Here is a 20,418-nt window from a genome sequence, read left to right as displayed (position 1 = left end):
GTTCCTGTTTCACTCAGAGGGAACTAAGGCTGAGAGAGAGTGAGGAACAAGACCCAAACAATAAGAGCAAGTTAGTGAAGTCTGGCCTAGAAGCCCTGTCTCTAGCTATATAGCTATAGAATTCTGTGTAAGGAGGGACCAAAGCTATCACTGTGATTATCTGGCAATGCTAAATTTTATTTTCCACAAGACAGCAAACCTGGGTTTGCCATTGGAATTCCATTTCAATGATAACACATGTTCCTTTCAATTGCAACGTTAACTTTTAAAAGTATACATAAAACAACTTAGGGCCACACTTTAAAAATGTGTGAAGTGGTCCTAAGCAAGCCATGCATTTCCAGAAAGATCAAGCCATTTTGATATGTTTAGGTAAAGGTAAAGGGACCCCTGACCATTAGGTCCAGTCGTGACCGACTCTGGGGTTGTGCGCTCATCTCGCTCTATAGGCCGAGGGAGCCGGCGTACAGCTTCCGGGTCATGTGGCCAGCATGACTAAGCCGCTTCTGGTGAACCAGAGCAGTGCACGGAAACGCTGTTTACCTTCCCGCCGGAGCGGTCCCTATTTATCTACTTGCACTTTGACGTGCTTTCGAACTGCTAGGTTGGCAGGAGCAGGGACCGAGCAACGGGAGCTCACCCCATTGCGGGGATTCGAACCGCCGACCTTCCGATCGGCAAGTCCTAGGCTCTGTGGTTTAACCCACAGCACCACCCACGTCCCTTCTTGGTATGTTTAGATGAAGGCTATTTGCATTGCTACCCCACTCGCTATAAATGCAGGCATGTTTATTCTTGTCATGAGTATCTAGGTGGCAGAGTTTTACATATCTCTCTTTTACAAAAATTGAATCAATTATCTTGCAGAAAATTAGTGCCATGAGAAGAGGGCAGTGTGTGTGTGTGTGTGCGCGCGCGCCTAAACTGTGCCTTTCTTTGCTTCAAGAACTCTTTCTTTGCTTCATAGACTCTTTGTGGCTCTCCACTTCTTGGCCACCTCCCTGTATTCAAGATGAATACTTCACAAACCTATGTAATGGGGTCTGGCTTACTTTTAGCCTAGAAAAGAAGAGGTGAGAAGAAAGCATCTGTCTGGAGGTCGGAACTCATTGAAAGTTGCATTTCTGGTTTGATTTCATAACACTGAATTCAGGCACCCCCCTCACTCCTTAGGGAGGTGTCTCTTCTCAGAGCTACTGCACTCCATGAAGTGAATGAGTTCAAACCTGTATCGTAGCGTGACTCCTGCATGTTGCCTAACCAGAGTCCTACTGCTCTCCATAACGTGCTTGGATTAGTTAAATCTCCCCTACTTTTCAACAGTGTTGTCTTTACTATGTGCAACAAAGAGAGTAGGGCTTGTTTGCAATATTCTGAGTGGCATTTCACATGCTAAATGGGTATATGGTATCTATGACATCAACAGATCGGCTTGTTCCTCACTGCTGGTGGTTTTGAAACAACGCGCTTTCCTGGATAACAATAAGGCAATAAAGGCTATCAGCAGCCACTAGACATCATGGTTATGTTCTATCTTCACTTTCAGGGACATTGTAGTTTTGAATACCATTTTCCTGGGAATCACAAGTGGGGGAAATGCAATCACATTCAGATATTGATTTTAGGCTTCCCATGGAGATCTGGTTGACCACTGTGAGAACAGGATGCTGGACTAGATGGCCCATTGGCCTCATCCAGGATGTGAGGGCGATTTGGCTGCGACATCTGTCACCCCATTGATCGCCAGGGTTGGTTCAGCTGATCTGGCTGGCTAGGCGGATGTCCCCTTCCTCCCTCACCGCTCCATGTGCTTCCCTCCCAAAGCTGCATGCTCGGTGGAAGAGGACGACCATTGGTGCTGCTTCTATGGAATCCTTACAACACATGTTTCTACTTTTTAGAATATCTCGGAACTCTTCTTTGTCCCAGGAGACAGTTTCCTAATGTGCTCACATTGTGATTCTCTAAAGCGTTTTAACAATTCTGAAATCAGTTGGGTAACTTTTCTTCCTTACATCTCCTCAACCAAATAGGTTAGTCTGTGCATTTAATGTCAGCCCGGCATGAAGAAATGAAATTGACTAAGCTTTCCCTGTTTCTAGATCAGATCAGTGCCAACTTAATTATTGTGTGTCAGCCTGTGCTGTTTGAGGCACAGCACCACTGGCAAAAGGTGACAACCCCCCTCCAAAAAATTAAATTTAAAAAATGCTTTCTAGCATCACTGCCAATATTTTGCACCTGTTGTTTTTTGTGACTATCAGTACCCTAGCCTTCAGTTTCTTTGCAATACTATGGCAGAAAGAGAAGAGAGGGAGGCTTGATGGGATACAGATGAGGTTGACAGAGAAGCTATCGTATTTTTTGCCCTATAGGACGCACTTTCCCCCCGCCAAAAATGAAGGGGAAATGTGTGTGCGACCTATGGGGTGAATGCAGGCTTCAGGAAGCTATCCGTAAGCCTTGGGAGCCCGCGGGAGTTCCCACCGGGCTCCCACGGCTTGCGGAGAGCTGCCTGCATCCTGAAGCCTGGGCGCGCTGAGCAGTCGTGCCCGGGCTTCGGGTAGCTCTGTGCAAGCCGTGGGAGGGCTCCCACGGCTTGCGGAGAGCAGCCTGTTCTGGGGGCTGGGGAAGCTCGGGCTTCCCTCGCCCCAGCCCCGCGCCTGGGGGGGGGGGAAATAATTTTTTTCTTTATTCCCCCCCCCCAAAAAAAACCTAGGTGCACCCTATGGGCCGGTGCGCCCTATGGGGCAAAAAATACGGTAAATTCTGTCAATATGTCTTTGAGCGTTATTCTAAGGATGCCTAACCTGTTGGTTTTAGTTGGAACATAGGAAACTGCCTTACGCCAAGTCAGGCTGGTCTAGCTCAGCATTGTGTAAGTCAGCCTTTTCTAATTTGGTGCCCTCCAAATGTCTGGGACTTCATCTCCCATTGGCCATGCTGATTGTGGCTGATTGGACCTGTAGTCCAAAACTTCTGGAGGGCACTAGATTGCGGAAGACTGGATGGTAAGTTTGGCTACCTATACATGAAAACATTTTTATACTGAGACTTGCATCCCCTACTTTATGTATGTTTCCCTGGAAGTAACCTGAGTTTATTTAATCTTATTCATAGCTCACAGTGTGTAAGCTTGTCGTTTAATCCTACATATACTTCTTCAGAAGGCTACAGCAGGACCAGCCACCCCCCTCTCTCCCTCCCTCTCCTTCTGGTGATCTGTTCTACTCATGTACAGGAGCCCATGGAGGAAGGCAGTTCAGTTGTTGCAAAACCACGGAGAGCTCCAAGTGAGCAACTTTCTCCACAAGTGTTGAAAGTGAACTGAGGCCTTTTGAGCCTTTTTGTCTGCAGTCCACCTCTCCTAGGTACTGACCCTTTTTGGAAGATTAGAGTCCCTCAAACAGCCAACCCTCTGACCTGAGTAAGAGCATTTCATTGGCTTCAAACTGGTATGCTGCCCATGCAATTGTACTGGCAAGGTACTGTGGAACTTGGCTGTTCAGACCCAGGGGAAGGATCCCACTGTTTCGATTTCCACGGCTGCCCTGGTGCTACGGCATCTGGTTCATTAGACTCCTATCCACCAGCTTTGGATTCAGTGGACAGACTGAATTCTAATAAGATAACCGATTGCCCTCTTTGAATGATCTCTTTTAATCTTGGCTGCCTCTCTGTGAGGATCAGTGCCAACGTACATCATCTCAGACTCTGTATTAAAAAACACATACAACTTCCAAACTAGGTAGGACATATTTTGAAGGAAAACTTGGCAATAACTCTTCTGCAACAACATCTGCTCAGAAAATAAGTCCTTCTGGGGTAGCTGATGCCAGACTGCGAGGGGGAAATTGATTGGGGTTGAAAACAAACTAATCTTCAGTTGCTGCAAAAAAGATGACTTGGGTGCTGTGACACTTTTATGACATAAGATTGCTTATCTTTTGGCTTAAAAACAACAACACCCTGCTGAACTCTTATCCGACAAAAAAGTGGTGTTCGGATGTGTGGTGCATATTGTGTAGGGAAAGAAGAGTTTTGCGGTGGCTGCTGGTTGTGCAGCTCAGTCTGGACACGTGATGGGAAGAGCAGAGGAGTGAGGTTTGCAGAGGCAAAAGGACTAGAAGAAGTGTGTCTGTTGAAGCTTCCTGACGAAACCTTTGTGATATTATCATTCTTTCAATGGATTCTTATAATCATAGCTGCTATCCAATTGTGTATGTGATGGAATATGCGTACTTGAGAGGGTCCTAGTTTTGTTTGGTTGTTTATGGATGATATTAATACCCCTCCTAGTAGCTGAAAAGGCTCTCAGAGTGGCCTGCAAAAATCAATATTTAGGAGTATAGAGCTTCCTCTATATTCTCCTTCAGTTTTTTGGTGGAAGTTTCATCTAACCCAGTTTGATCAACACAGAGGTTCTTTTCTTTCCCTTTTGATACCATCACACAAGTTGTGTCTACTTCAGTTCACTGTTTCAAAAACTATGGCACAACCAAAGTCCATTTTGTGCTGATGGGGAGCACAACATGTAAGGCCTCAAGGTGTGCTTGGCATTTTCAGTAGTTGTCATGGGAGTCAGATCCAAAAGAGGACAGAGCTTTCTTGCACCTTTAATTACCAAGTAGAAGAGTGTGTTTCCGTAGGTGTAGGTTGTCATGCAAACTCCTGTTTGGCCAGACTCTTCTTTAGCCAGGAATTTTGCTTCTTACCAAAAAAGTTTGGAAAATAGATATGGATACCATGTGTGGGTTGGGTGTGTTTATACATATTATCCAATGCAACTCTCTGCCAGTCTTTTGAGATTATTTACACACCCCATTGTCTACTAGGCAGAGATGGTGAGCTTTTCCAGAATTAATAATGACTGTTTGGCATTTAGTAATGGGAACTCAAGAGTGACTATTAGTTAAGCAGCTGGCATCTGGCTTCCAATGTATAATCACACTTAATTGAATCATTGCCATTTTATTTAATCACTAGTAACTGCATTATAAACTCTGGAGATGATTAGTGGTAAGAGTAACAACATCTGTCTTTTAAAAGACATGTGAAATATGTGTCATGTTGCTGATGCCTAGCAAAGTGGCTTTGCAGAGTCCCCCCAAGGTACACATTAAAAGAATCTTGAATTACAATATTGGAATGCTTCTTCTAAACAAGAACGTCTTCATGTTGTGCTGCTACAAAGTGTTAAGAAACTTCAATCCAGATAGTTTGGAGTACTTTGGGGAATTATAGTACAGGTAGGGGGTTATTTGGAGGCATTGCGCCTCTGTATACCAATTGCTGGGAATCACAAATGAGGAGACCACTGTTGTACCCACGTCCTGGATGGCCACTGCGAGAACAGGATGTTAGACGCAATGGGTCTCTGGTCTCAGGGACAGACCTTGTACAACCCTGTACAAGGCCAACATTTGACACCCTCCCCCCAGCTCTTGTGGTGCTGGCTTAAGCCAGGCTTTGGGAAGGAGGTGTGAGGCTCTGGCTGGGTTCTAGAGCCCTCCCACCTGCTTCCCAAAGCCTGGTCAGTGTTTGCCTGTCTTTGGGAAGGAGGAATCTCAGACCCTGTCAGAGCCCTCATGCTTCCTTCCCAAAGTTGGGGAAGTGCTTAGTGGGCTTTGAGAAGGCGCCTCCCTTGCCTGTGCATCCAGCAAGGCTGTTCTTACATTTGGCTTACTTGTTTTGTAGATTGGGTTGTGATAAGCAGGGCCTGTGCAGGAAATGTGTTGTCTTGTTCAGATCTCCCAATCCTCTAGAGCAGATTTTGAGGGTGTGCCAGGGGGCTGCAGGGGAGAAAAGAGGAGGGGAAGTTCTGTTGCTGAAGTTGAGGTCTGCCACACTAGCAGGACAACAGCGTTAGATATGACCCTTAATTCTCCATTGGATTGAACTGTAAGAAGATTATGCGAAAGGCTTCCTAGAAGGGAAGCATGAAGCTCTGACAGGGTCTGAGATTCCTCCTTCCCAAAGACAGGCAAACACTGACCAGGGGTAGATTTTGAACTGGGATTGGAAAGAACAAACACTTTCTCTCTCTCTCAAATAATATATTTGTTTTTCTTTTCACAGTTAACTGGGAGACTGTTTGGAGGGCCAACACTACCAAGAAATTTGCAATCCACAAAATGAACTTTGATCAACATGTTGGCCTACTGAGAATCTTCCCGGGGATCACTGCTGAAGCGGTCAGCCTTCCTCCGTCTGAGAGCATAATGAGAAGAAAAGCTATGATGACACTCATGTGTAGGAGTGTTGATTGCATATAATGAGCAATAAGAAAAGGCGTTGGCATTGCTGAGCCACTCCCACAAGGCCGCTGTGCCACTGCTTTTCTCAGAGCTGGTTGCATGTAGTCAACAATCCCACAATACGTGTTCGGATGTGAGAAAGAAGCATCATAGAATACGGTCATGTCCAAAAGTATTCTATGGTGCTTGAGGAGAATGCAATCAAAGATTTAAAAAAACCCAATCTCTTATTATGCTTTTGAATGTTGCATGTTTGAGAAGCGGGGATGTGCATCATTTCGATCATTTTCAGGCTGTTGAGATCGGGAAGGGGCAATTTGCAGGGGAGAAGTAGCAGAGGCAGTTCATTTGTGGAGTTCCAAACCTGTCCTTATCTTAAAAATGTGGGTGTGAGATCCAAATGTGAGAGGAGGCAGAGTTCGTTGGAGAAGAATTGTAGAGGGAAAGTTGAAAGCTGGATGAAGTGCTATGATTCTGCATAATTAGAATGGACAGGTTACTTGCATCCTTCTGCCCCCCCCCCATTTTGGCTCCCTGTGCTAATCAAGTTGTCCATCCCCTGTATAACCAACCACTGTCTATCCATCTTGCTGTTGTACTGCCTATAGTATATACTGACATTACTTGTCCCCATCCTGTACCCCCTACAGTTATGCCTATGTATACAGCGAAGCTGTTTTGTAAATGTTTTGATCACCTCACTCTCAAACCTATTTATATAGCACTTTTGCTTATGAGGACTTGTGATTATCCATACATTTTGGATGGGCCATGAAAATAATCAAAGTTCGTACAGCATGCCAGCAGTCAACCTAATAAGAATCTGAACTCCATATTTAAAATATTTGATCAATCTTTCCTTGCATTAAAAAAGATAGTATTGTGTAGAAAAGACCATATTTCAATCTAGGTAAACACTTTTGAACTGTATATATATTTTTCTTTCATGCAGGTGAAGGGGTTTCTTCAGAGCCCAATAAAAGGGATTGTGCTTGAGACCTATGGGAGTGGGAATGCCCCCAATAATTGCCCTGCTTTGTTGGAAGAGTTGCAGAAAGCAACCGATCGTGGTGTGGTGATTCTGAATTGCACCCAGTGTCTGCGAGGAAGTGTTTCTTTAGTCTATGAAACAGGAAAGGTGAGACAAATTCTATTCTTTAAATCAGCTTTCCCCAAACTGGTGCCCTCCAAATGCTCGGACTGCAACTCCCATCATCCCTGACCATTGGCTTGCTCACTGTGATTGATAGGAGTTGTGATCCAGAACAGCTTGGGGAAGGCTGTTTTGAGCTATGCCACTGAATTCAGGGTCGCTCAATTTTGGGTTGGGAAGGAATGTTCATCCAGGTAAGATTAAAAATGAAGCTTTTGGCAGGTGAGGGGGTGGAGGCAGTGGCTGCTGTTTCTGGTATTTTTTTAATACCATTTGGCTTTCTTCAGTGCACCTGTTGTCTTACTTGTGGCATTTTGTCTTCTGGGTTATGCAGAGCAACCTGTATGGAGGCTGGTGGGTGGCCTTTATATTGTGGTGTTTGTGTGTTGGCATTTAGATCCCAGTGCTGTGACATAAAGGTATGAGATATATTGATAGAATTAGTAGGAACTAAAGAACTTTGGTCAGGAGACACCAACGGTCAGTTAGTCTCTCCCGGTCCCCACCCAAAGGAAGACTTTCATCCAGCAGTCCATGTCACCACCACTAGAGCAGCCAATGTTACTGGAAAGAACCGAATAGGTTCTAGTGCAGAACTCAAAAGCTAGTGTAGGCATCTTGGATCAAACTGTCTCTCCCATGAACTTCCTTTGTGGCCTTTTGCAAAGCTCCCCTACCTCAGTCCTGTTTTGATTTGTCATCTTGATTCAAAGTGGCACCTGGCAACCAAGCATTGGCAGAGGTTGCTGCTGCCACCTTGGGAACCCTCATGCCGAGTTTGGCAGCAATATCTTAAGAGACAACCAAACCTATGCCCCCAAATGGGCAAAGTCCTGCAAAAGTGATGTTTTGGACTGTCATCCTGATTCAAAATGGCACACGGTGTTCAAACAGTGATGAAGTCTACTGCCCCTAACTCAGGAACCCTTGTGCTGAGTTTTGGCAATGATACCTCAAGACGTGGCCAAACCTATGCCCCAAAATGGACAAAGTCACACCAAAGTCATGTTTCACTCTGCCATTTTGATTCAAAATGGCAGCCTGCCTCAAAAGGTTGACAATGACTGCTGCCCCACCTCAGGGTTTGGCAATGATACACCGAGAGGCGAACAAACCTATAGAGAACAGATGGAAAAACAAACAGACAAACCACTTTCCATACCATAATATCTCATAGATAAAAGAACTTTTTGTGCCTTGTCTGATATTCATTCATCCCCTTGCCCTTGCTCTCTCCATACTTCCTCTCAGTGATCACACTTATATGATATATTGTGGTTACTTTGATAGTTTCTCAGTAGATGCTCTGGTGTGTCCACCCTGCCTTGAAATCCCAAACAAGGGCAAGACTGCGCAGGAAAGTAGGAAGGTTCCTGTCAGGAAACTGACATCAGTGCAACAGGAGAAGGAGAGGCTCTCTGATTCTGCAGGGGAAGGTACCAGCACTAGGGGGAGACGCAGCTTGATAGAGGGGGAAGGAAATCAGCGTAACACCAAGGATCCAGGACAGCAAATGGGGGAAGAGGGGGAAGGGCTCTGGGATTCTTCCTTGGAAGTCAGTGAGGAGAGCACTGGTCCTCCACTACCCACGCCCTCCCTGCGCAGGAGACTCCTGCGCAATGAGAGGCGGAGACGATTGGGTGTCAAACAGCTTTTATGCTGGCAAAGGTTTAAGAAACGCCCACAGACAGATTCTGCTAGCGACTGAGGCAGCCACGCTGAGATGGGCTGTGCAGTCAAGACGGTTTAACCCAGGCAGTTAAGCTCCCAAACAGGGACAGTTTATGCACGAGTAACTCCAAACCACTACAGTTCCCTTTAGTAAAACCTGCGGGGATCATTGATTCAGGAAATCTGCTTCTTTTCCAGTATGGAATGGCAGAGTACTGGCTAGATTCGAAACCTTTAATTTTTATCTGTCCAAGCCCTCATCAAGATTTTCATTCCTGTGTCACTCCTAGATGCAAGATCAATTGTAATGGATATTTCCTGGCCTTTACTATGTTGAAAACCTCTGGACACATTTGGTAGTTATAATCCTAGCATATACAAGATGATGGTGTCTCTATCCAATTATGGTTGTGTCATTTTGAAGGGTGTGTGTGCCTGTAACTGGGGACCACCAGAGTGATGAATGAATCAGAGGTTTTCAATATGAAGATGGCTAAGAAATCCCCACACACATCTTTAGATACTTGCCCCTCCCAAAGACTTGATAGTAAACTGAGCAAATCTCGATGGGATATTTCCCAAAGGTTCAAAGTGGGTGGCAGAATTAAAAGCCCCACCTTGATATGACTGGATGAGTTAGAGATAAATCAAATTTTAAGTGGTGGTGCCAAGTGGGCTGGGTCATGTCTGGCATTGGAGTTTTTTATTGCTATTTTTAATGCTGTTTTGTTTTCTGTTTTGCCCCAAAGTTAACCAAGCCCTTCCCCCAGTCTACTACTTGTAAGTTAGGCTTGCAATCTACCACTTTCAGTGCCAAGTACAAAGCTAGACCTGTTGTTTCCCTTTCCCACTTAATTAAAAGGCCTGGTTAATGTGCACATATTGGTAATTATTACTTCATTATATTATACTGCTGAACTGCTTGATATTTTTTAAACTGGCTTGGCTTTCCTAGAAATGTTTTACCTAAGAGGTTTGCTCTAGGAAAATTGTTGAATCTGCCACTGCAATAATGAAAAAAGAAATAATGTAAGAACTGTTAAAGAGATGTCTTCAGTGCAGTTTGAAGTCGTTCCCTCTGGAAATGTGAAACTGGCCTATGGGAGCAACTGCAAACACACTGATCTAATCTAATATGTGTACTCTGGAGATTACAGGTGAAGAGGCTTGCTTTCAGAGCTCCCCAGGATGTTTGTGACAGCTCAAGAAACTCAGTTCTGGACTCTGTACCAGAGCATGCCTGTTCCAGATACGGGTATCAACTACTGAGGAACATGCAGAGGACCAGTTCACACATTACAGCAGTCAGCCCAGTTTTACCATTGGGTTTACATTAAACAAAGAGCAACAGCCAATGTCAGCTACCTGACAATTACACCTGTGCGATATAAACATTTTTCACATTCCCACTATTTTTAGGTATGATTTTAATTTAAAACATACTAGGTTTGTGGCTAAGACAGGTAACCGTTCAAGAAAGAATTAGAATTAACTTGGATCCTTATTTGATGAATGTAAGAACTCTTGTACATTTAGCACTGAAAACAATAAACATGTGATTCTGTGAGCTAACTTGGATGGCTTTAAAAGAAGATTAGACAAATTCAGGGAGGAGAGGACCATTAATGGCTACTAGCCATGATGCCTATGCTCTACCTCAGGCATGGCCAAACCCGGCCCTCCAGATGTTTTTGGGACTACAATTCCCATCATCCCTGACCACTGGTCCTGTTAACTAGGGATGATGGGAGTTGTAGTCCCAAAACATCTGGAGGGTCTACGTTCACAGTTGGAGGCAGTTAATGATTTCTGAATACCAGTTGCTGGCTCCAACAAGCTTTCATTTATTCTTATGGGAGCAAGATAGTATCAGTGACCACAAACAAAGCACTTTATTAGCCACCAAGGCAGCATTACAATCTAATATAAAAGGAACAAAAAGATTAAATTATCTGACTTGCAGTAACAGATTTTACCTCTGAGAACCTCATATACTTGCAGCACTCAGCACTTTGTAAATAATAACAGATAATTATTAGAATAATTATGGGATGTATGCAGTTGTGGTTTTACACCAGCAGAAAGCACTTCTACTCAGACAAGACTCTGGTGACCTGCTTTGCGCATACCACTGCAACCCCCTGACCCTGGTCCCCCCAACCCTCAGCAGAAAATTGCAATATCTCACCGGGGACTGCCATGCAACCCAGGTAAGGGAGGCAGCGGTGGCGGCGGCAGCAGCAGCAGGGTGCCATTTCATGTTCCCATTCTGCTTCCAGTGGTGAAATGGGGCACATCAGAATTATGGGATATGATGCAGAGGTATAGAGAGTAAAGGGAAACTGGGTACCCTTCCCTGTACTAGTGGATACCATTTTTCAATATGCATACCTTACAAAACAGCACACTCATCAAACCACCTTTTCTTCATTGACTACAGACCCTTATGGACGCAGGTGTAATTCCAGGAGGAGATATGACACCCGAAGCTGCTCTTACCAAGCTGGCCTATGTCCTGAGCAAACCTGGTACCTTGGCCGAGAAGAGAGAGGTAAAATATCTTTGACTTCTGATTTTTTAAAAAAAGTCTAGTAGTCCTTTTCTCAAGTTGTGGCTTTCTGAGCTTTCCTTCCCCTTGACACACATAGGCCTGGACTAGATGGGCCTTTGGTCTGGTTAATCCTAGTATTGTTGAGTTGGAAAGGGACCTCAAGGATCATGTAGTCCAACTCCCTGCAATGCAGGAATCTCAGCTAGAGCATCCCTGACAGATGGCCATCCAACCTCTGGTTAAGAAGGGTGTTTCTTTTGGACCAGAGCCCACAAACTTCCCACTCCATCCCAACTAGGTTCAAAGGACTGCTGTCTATATGTAAGATGAAACTGCAAAAATTAAACATATATAAATAGTTTGTGCCCTGCTTGCTTATTTTTATACATTACAATAACCAGGGACCGAACTGCAGCTGAGGAACCATCACATCTGGTTCATGGCGAGGGGAGGGAGAGAAACTGCTTGTTGTTCTGCCATATGGGGGAATGCCCCTGTACAGCAAATCAGAGTCTCACCTCCCATGGAAAAGATCAGTGAAACGCTCCCACACCTACAGTGTTTTCTTTCACTACTTTTCTTTTTAAGACATGCCTAAACAATGCTAAAGTTGAGGGCAGCCTTCCTTCCCACAACACTCCTTTCTTTAACTTTGCACAGCCATGTTTCCAGATAGTTATCACAGTCATCTATATTCCCAGACTCTCTCTTTTTCTCTGTAATTATGAAGCAATTCTACATTGCAGAAGAGCTAGGCCACAATTCAATGAAATCATTTATGTGCACACAAGTGCTACAGTTCTTCAATTTTTTTTTTTAATTTCTGGAAGCTCTTCTCTTGCATAGCATCATAACTTTTTTCTGCCCTCTCCTCTCCCAAATATCCCAGAAAATTGTAGTTCTGTGAGGGGAGGACTAGGGGGTCTCAAACAGTTCATCCTCAGCAGCCTAATCAAATACATGGATTCTTTGGGGATCTTCAACAACTGCTCATACCCTTTCCCAACTTCACAGTATCCAATCTCTAATATGACTTCTAGGCTGGGTAATTGAAGTCCCATGGCCTTATGGGGTATTGTAACAAAACCTCTGTGTGTGTGTGTGTGTGTGTGTGTGTGTGTGTGTGTGTGAGTGTGTGTGTGTATAGTGTTGGTTTGGCTGAAGAGACTTACATATCACATGCTAGTATATATATGTAGAGACCTCCTAAGGCAGCAGGAGGGACTTACAGTGGTACCTCGGGTTACATACGCTTCAGGTTACATACGCTTCAGGTTACACACTCTGCTAACCCAGAAATAGTGCTTCAGGTTAAGAACTTTGCTTCAGGATAAGAACAGAAATCGCGCTCCTGCGGCACGGCGGCAGCGGGAGGCCCCATTAGCTAAAGTGGTGCTTCAGGTTAAGCACAGTTTCAGGTTAAGAACGGACCTCCGGAACGAATTAAGTACTTAACCCGAAGTACCACTGTACTTTCTAGAGGTTTTCCAATCCCACTTCAAACATTTTAGAAAATAATCCAGCATTTTGAAGTTATTTTTACATGATCCAAGGACCTGGTTCTCATGTCATATTAAACCGGGCTCATGTTAAAGTTGCATACATTATGTCTTTGTTTCACTTTTACTATATCTGAGATCTTTTTACTTACCTGTCTGTCTTCTACACTGGAAAATTATTTAAGGTGAAGACTGTCACTTATGCAGATGGACAACCAAAGGTGTAGAGGTTGGGAGCAGGACCTGCTGCTACAATCCTTCCCCTCCAAACCAAAGATGCACACACATTCACCTCTGACTTGGTTCCCAGCCTGCTCACTTACTTCTTTTTTCTCCTTAAGATGGTGAAGGAGAATCTGAGAGGAGAGATGACTGTTGTGCCCATTGGAACCCAGATCACCCTCAAAGATAGCAAGTTTATTCAAGAGATTGCAAAATACCTGTTTATCAGCTGCAAGGAGGTACTTGCTCAAATGACACCTGTTAAAGCAGAAAGCCCGTTGCATAATAACTAGCACCTGGGACCATCTAATAAAGCTGATTGTTGGAAGCTACAGGACAGACAGAAGAAAGAAATACTTCTTTAAAAGAGGTTTTGACTAAGTAATGGAGGATGTTAAGGCTGTCATTGGCTACTTGTCATGATGACTGTGCTCTGTCTTCATATGCAGGATGGTTCTAAATAGTATTTTGGGGAATCACAAGTGGGAAGAGGACTATTGCCCGTATGTCCTGCTTGCAGGCTTCCCATAGGCATTTGGGCAAGATGCTGGACTAGATAGCCTATGACCTGCTCCAGCACGACTCTTCTTATGTTCTTTATATATATATATAAAAAGACAGCAAAGGGGATTGTTGAGTATAGAATGCTGGACATTTATGCAGTTTGTACGATAAATTTCCTGGGAGCACAAAGCACTTTAAAGCAACTTCAGCCCCCTTCCCTCAACAATTCATGCACCCTGGATTGCTTTGTATGAGAACTGAAGACCAGACGCGCTTCACAAGGTCCGTGCAGAACAAGCATCTGTAGATAACTTCACACAAGCAAGCCACGCTATTATATCCAGGCACGGTGGGATGGGATTATGGGAAATGTGTGGATGTGTGTTAAACTAGGCTATTTTTAATTTCTCAGGAGCTAGCAGCTGTTAGAGATGCTTTGACTCCTCCTCTGGCTTGCGCAGCGGCAAAAAATGGTGACATCGATGCCCTAAAAGCCTTACAGAATATGGTAAGACCCTCTTTTTTATAGTATATGATCATATGATCATTTGCATCCTGAACAGGAGAAAGCCTCACAGGCTATGGTCATCTCAGATGCATTTTTGTTTTGGGTGCGTATATAACTCTATGACATTCAGGCTCTATAGATATGAGGGGAAAATTAAAAACCCAGGGTTTTTCAGCAGGGAAAAACAGTTACCGTAGATTAGAGCTAGAGTCAGATCAGAATGACTGCTGGCCTTTATATTTTCAAAGGGGAAGCAACCATCGCTTATGATATCAGGATTGTGCTTTTTTTAAAAACAAAACAGTCTAGTCCTTTGTTTATTTCGTTCAGAAGTAGGTCCTGTACTAATCAATGAGGCTTACATGCCCTTACGATTACGATATCTTTATTGTCATTGTCCCTTGCGGAACAATGAAATTGAAAATTAGGTTTGCAGCCTAAGCCTGCATAATACCTTCTTCACTAAACATGGCAAATGAATTATATTCTTATACTGACTGCTCCTGTAGGTCTGATACTGTGGTGCTATATGTTTTTGTGCCTCCCCAAATTTGTCCATTTATTTATTTTTAATAATAATGTAAGGGTGGTATTCAACTTTTACTTAAAGGAAGTCCATTGAAATTAAAGTTAGATCCATTGATTTCATTGGATCTGTTCTGAGTAAAAGGTAGTTGAATACCACCCCATTTTTTTAACTAACTGGAGGGAATTCAACATCACATGCTTCTGATTGGGCAAGCATTTTGAGTTGCAAGATGGAACGATTTCCTCTCCCTCTGCTGCTGTTCAGTGACTTCTCTTGACCTCCACAAGCCAATGGGGGGGCACAGGGGGAGGAAGGGGCTGTTGCCCTGTTGGGTGAATGGAAGTCCTTGTGCAGGGCTTCTACTGATGAGACTAGTTAGTTGAATCCTGCCCCCCCCCCTTTTACTGACTTCTCCAATAAGTACTGTGGTGCCAATGGTTTTTGTGTGTGGCTTCCACTCCCTGCCCAAATTTGCCTGTTAAAAACAATTAATTAAAAAATAGGGTTTTTTTACCATTCCTGTGGGTCACCTGCCGTAACTCTGTGATGCTGAAAGTTTTTGTGGTTCTCCCATGACCCTCAAAATGCAGCCGCAGCCATTTTTACACTGCAGCCGTACCTTGCAGCCTCTGAAGGGTTGATGATGGGTCATTGTGGCTCTCATACTGAAAAGGTTAGCCATCCCCATTATAAGGTCCCTGATGAGGGCTTTTCAACCTGATCATTGCTGTGTGCCTCAGCTGTCCTGGATTGGCCCACAGAAAGAAGCCTCAAGAGAGTGTTCTCCATTAATTCAAGAGTTCATATTAAAAATAGTAAGAAAGCCAGTTTCTTGGCTGAGAAACTGGGAAACTGGGAAATGATAAACTGGGCATGTTGCTGAGACCTTCGTTAGATGGATGAATTATTATTATTTAAATGCACTCCTTTAAATAAACTTGTCACAGGGTGGCAACTTGAGCTCCGAGGATTATGATGGTCACACACCTCTTCACGTTGCATCCTGTGAAGGTAATTTGGAGATAGTCAGACATCTGCTGAAGTCTGGGGCAACTGTCTACGCTAAAGACCGATTTGGAGCTACTCCACTGCTGAATGCCATAAAGTTCAGGTATTTATTTATTAAGTGCAATTTACAGTGCTTTTTTTCTTAAAAAATGTTTAGGGGTACTCTCATTCCATCTGAGATTTAGGAAACACCATGACAGGAAATGAGGCCGCCATCGGGGGTAGCAACGGAATTGATGATTCACTGTGCTATTCAATGGAACTGACGATTCACCGTGCTAGAAAAGAAACAATTTTTTAAAAAATATTTTAGTTTCTTCTCCCATTAGATTCACCCCTGTGTACCCCCCAGAAAAAAGCACTAGCAATCAGAAAACCCCAAAAGCCCAGAAATTAATTAATTAATTTTTATAATGAAATATTTTTAGATTGTGTGATTATTTGACTGATTATTTGATTGTTGTTAGCCGCCCTGAGCCCGGCTGTGGCTGGGGAGGGCGGGATATAAATAAAATTTATTATTATTATTATTATTATTAAATGGACCATCCCAAGGGTGGAATGGGGACGAGCCAGGCTGGGATCCAGCTGCCCTCACAGCTGGCAGGGGCTGGGATTGGGATTGGAGGCTGACGTTGGCACAGGCATCAGGCCCAATCTGCTTCCCTCTGCAGCTGCTGTGGCTGGTCAGGCTGCAGATGTGGCAGTAACTCTTTTGTTGAGCAGCTGCAGCAGCAGCAGCAAGCAGTTTAGATTACAGTGGTGCCCTGCAAGACGAATGCCTCGCAAGACGGAAAACTTGCTAGACGAAAGAGTTTTCCGTTTTGGAGGTGCTTCGCAAAACGAATCTCTTATGGGCTTGCTTCGCAAGACGACAATGTCTTGCGAGTTCCTGCTGGTTTCCCCCCCTCCCCCCCTTTTTCTAAGCCGCTAAAAGCAGCTAAAAGCCGCTAACAGCGCTAAGCCGCTTATCAGCTGATCCGATCAGCAGATAAGCCGCTAATAGCCTCTAAAAGCCTCTAATAGCGCTAATAGCGTTAATCCGCTAATCCTTCAATGGGCTTGCTTCGCAAGACGAAAAAAACCGCTAGACGAAGAGAATTACAGAACGGATTCTTTTTGTCTTGCGAGGCACCACTGTACTTTGCCCGAGTAGACCTGTACCTGTGGGTGTTGTGAATAGGAAGAAGTGCCTCACACTTCCCCTTCCTCTGTAGCACTGCCTTTCCCAGAATAATTTTTTGTATCTGCCCTGTCCTGGGGATGCATAGGGTGTCCTTGCACCTGGAACATGCTTATATCTCAGGAAATAAAGATAGAAGCACATCCAGTGGGACAGTGTTGTGAAAGAGCAGGAAGCGTGAAGTACTTTCTGTTGCACTTGACAACCTTAGAACATCCAAATCTGTTCTTGGTTGGAGGAAAACCTCTGACCATTGAGTAGGCTAAATATCTCTTTTGCTGAACGTCCGTCAGGGTTAAAAATACTACTATGTTCCTGAAAATATGTTGAATGTATATAATTTTTTTTATATGTGTGGTATTTACTATTTAGTATCATATGCAGACTACAGGTATTCTCTTCTTTCAAGATGCCTCTTTCAGGCTTTCCTGGAAGTATTTTAGAAAAATGCAAGTAGTATCTTTAAATATAGGACCTCTCTTGGGGGCTTTGAGTGGCTCACTTGAGCTCTGAGGATTATAAGCTCTGAGGACTCTGCTCATGTTCTGTCCCTTTCCATGTCCAGAATCTGTTCCCCAATCCTTTCTCTAGTATATCCTATGCATTTTACTCCTTCTCCAAGAAGTTTAAAATTCTGCAGATACATGCATCTATGAGAATCAGTTATGAGAAATAACTACATCTTTGCAAACTTTACCTGCTACACAGATATGGAAAGTGTTTGGAGGAAATCTAAAAACTCATTCATAATAAATAGCTACATTTTAGGCTAGCCAGCTTATCAGTTGCATCTTCCCCATAACTACAGCATTCATAGGAAGCAAACTTTTCTCCTTAAGACTTTAAGAAGTCTTTGGTGCCAGAGTAATTCTTCTGGCCAGGTCTCCACACTCTTGACATATATTTTGTATTGCAGATGGGTCATTAACAGTGCAAACCTATACAACCTATGAAGCAAGTACCTTTGAATTTAGTCCTATGCAGCCAGGTAATAGGATGTATAGAATTGCAACCAAAATCAGTTGGCATGCTTTCTTAATAGGCGTTATGACAATCTTGTTAGCTAGCCAAGCTGTTCAGATACAGGAAAATTTGCCAAGAATCTCTTAAAATTCTCTAGGAGTAAGTTAAACAGACTTACTGCTGAACAGAGATGACCCTTGTCCAGCACACCTATGCAAAATATTCCTGCAAACAGCTCTCTCTCTCTCTCTCTCTCTCTCTCTCTCTCTCTCTCTCTCTCTCTCTCTCTCTCTCTCTCTCTCGCTGTGTGTGTGTGTGTGTGTGTGTGTGTGTGTGTGTGTGGTTAAACCACACCCAGTCACTGCCTGAGGAATTTCACATAAGTTTGTTATTCAAATTCTTAAGCTTTACCACTCCCATAAGAAACTCCTACTGGGGACTCTTGATCTTTTTAAAGCTGCTGAAAGGCAGGTTGGAAGAGAATGAAGCCGGGTTTTAGTTCAAGCTTATGCTGCTGTCAGGTTGAGAGAAGACCTGAATCATTTGTCAGTTTGCAGAGACTGTAATGATAGCTTCAGGCCTACTCTGCCAGCAAACTTTACCGCTAAGCTTAAGGTGGAATTGGATGGTTGAAAACCTATAGAATCAGTTAGATGCTACTTTTGCAGTTGGAAATAGATTGTGGAATTAATTGTACAAAAAAGGGGAAATCAAGCTTTAATAATATTTTAACACTTACCAATACAAGTACATATAACTGGAGGTGCAGTATGCAATACTGGAGGAAGAAACTTGGTGGTTATTGCAATCCAGCTCTCTCTCCTGAAGCAATACCCGCTTATATATAAATATTCCAAACATGATATGGAGCCAGTTAGATAAAAAAAATAAGCCCTGGCTATATTGTAATGTCCGAGATACTGCTTTTCTCTAAGGCACTGTAGTATTCTTTGCCTCTAATATGACATCATCCATATAGCTGTAGTGATAACTACAAAGTTGCTCTCAAAGTATTTACTCTCTGAAGCCCTAGAGCAATCAGTTCTGAAGCATATCTTGAAGTATTTATATAAACAGTCCCGTGGAATGAAGTAAGTGCATTTTTCCACAAACAATTTCTTAGTGTCCTGATGAGATCTGACAGCAGTTTAGGAACAACTGCATCCAACTGGAAGCATGGCAGTGGAACCAATTCAGAAGAAGATATTTAACAGTATATAATGGCAAAGGCCAGTTCACAAAGTTTGAAATGTTGGAACAATGTATGCATGGTACAGTGCAGGCTTGCAAATGTGTGCTATTGCATCATATATATATATATATATATATATATATATATATATATATATATATATATGCAGGTTTTGGTGTTTTCGGGTATCTTCCCGTGTAAGAGTTGGGGTGTCTAGGCGACGTTTCGACGAGGTCTCACTCGTCATCTTCAGGCTGGTGCTTTCGGCTTCTTGTTACTAGAACAGAGCAGGATCTCAGTGTTTGAGTTCCTATAAATACTGTTGAGGGGGTGTGGTGTATAGCCTCCAACGTTCTGGGCAGAGAGGAAGTTCCCAGGTTATTGTGCCTTTTCTTCTTTTGTTCATTAATTACTTGAGGGATATCTTGAGTGATTTCTTGAGTGATATTCTGAGTACCACTTAGGAGGGTCATTAGGTGTGGATTAGTTGCTAAAGCTTTCGTGTCTTGACCTCTCATATATATGCTTTCGTAGATTTTCACGGGTACAGGAATGCAGGTTTTGGTGTCTTCGGGTGTCTTCCCGTGTAAGAGTTGGGGTGTCTAGGCGACGTTTCGACGAGGTCTCACTCGTCATCTTCAGGCTGGTGCTTTCGGCTTCTTGTTCCAGTAACAAGAAGCCGAAAGCACCAGCCTGAAGATGACGAGTGAGACCTCGTCGAAACGTCGCCTAGACACCCCAACTCTTACACGGGAAGACACCCGAAGACACCAAAACCTGCATATATATATATATATATATATAATTTTCCACAAACCATTTCCTCACAACAAATGAAAAAAGTGGAAAGATTGTGGGAACTAAGTTTATACCTGATACATATTATGGGGTGTGGGGTTATGCGTAAGAGGCAGCATGCACAGGCATGGGACATGCAGTGTTGCAATCTTTCCAGATTTCCAACTGAGGAATGAGAGCCCTATCTTGTCCTGGCTCTTTACAATCCTCGTCCTCGAAGATTCTGATATGTTTATGTGGTGCGTCCACCTTTTGAAGTTTGTTCTGTCTGGGGCGTGATAGGTCAGTTCATTGCTTTTGCAGAAGAACCAAGGAGCCAAAGGAATGAAGCCATTCAGGTTTTTGGAGTGGGTTACAGCTGCATTTCTTTAAGTGGTAGG

General features: G+C 43.6%; 1 protein-coding gene across 2 annotated transcripts in view; it reads left to right on the top strand.

The window, feature by feature from the left end:
• The window catches only part of ASPG (asparaginase), a 59,348-nt gene that overhangs the window by 22,528 nt on the left and 16,402 nt on the right, over nt 1–20,418 (top strand). For both annotated transcript variants that reach the window (XM_081192709.1, XM_081192708.1), the window contains exons 7-12: nt 6,079–6,194; nt 7,210–7,395; nt 11,522–11,632; nt 13,473–13,592; nt 14,270–14,365; nt 15,842–16,005. In XM_081192709.1, coding sequence (XP_081048835.1) covers nt 6,079–6,194; nt 7,210–7,395; nt 11,522–11,632; nt 13,473–13,592; nt 14,270–14,365; nt 15,842–16,005 — 793 coding nt within the window. The remainder of the gene's footprint in view (nt 1–6,078; nt 6,195–7,209; nt 7,396–11,521; nt 11,633–13,472; nt 13,593–14,269; nt 14,366–15,841; nt 16,006–20,418) is intronic.

The sequence above is a fragment of the Podarcis bocagei genome, assembly GCF_964188305.1.
Source record: "Podarcis bocagei genome assembly, chromosome: 1".
Classification (NCBI taxonomy): domain Eukaryota; kingdom Metazoa; phylum Chordata; class Lepidosauria; order Squamata; family Lacertidae; genus Podarcis; species Podarcis bocagei.
This window is presented reverse-complemented; position numbering and strand designations above follow the sequence as displayed.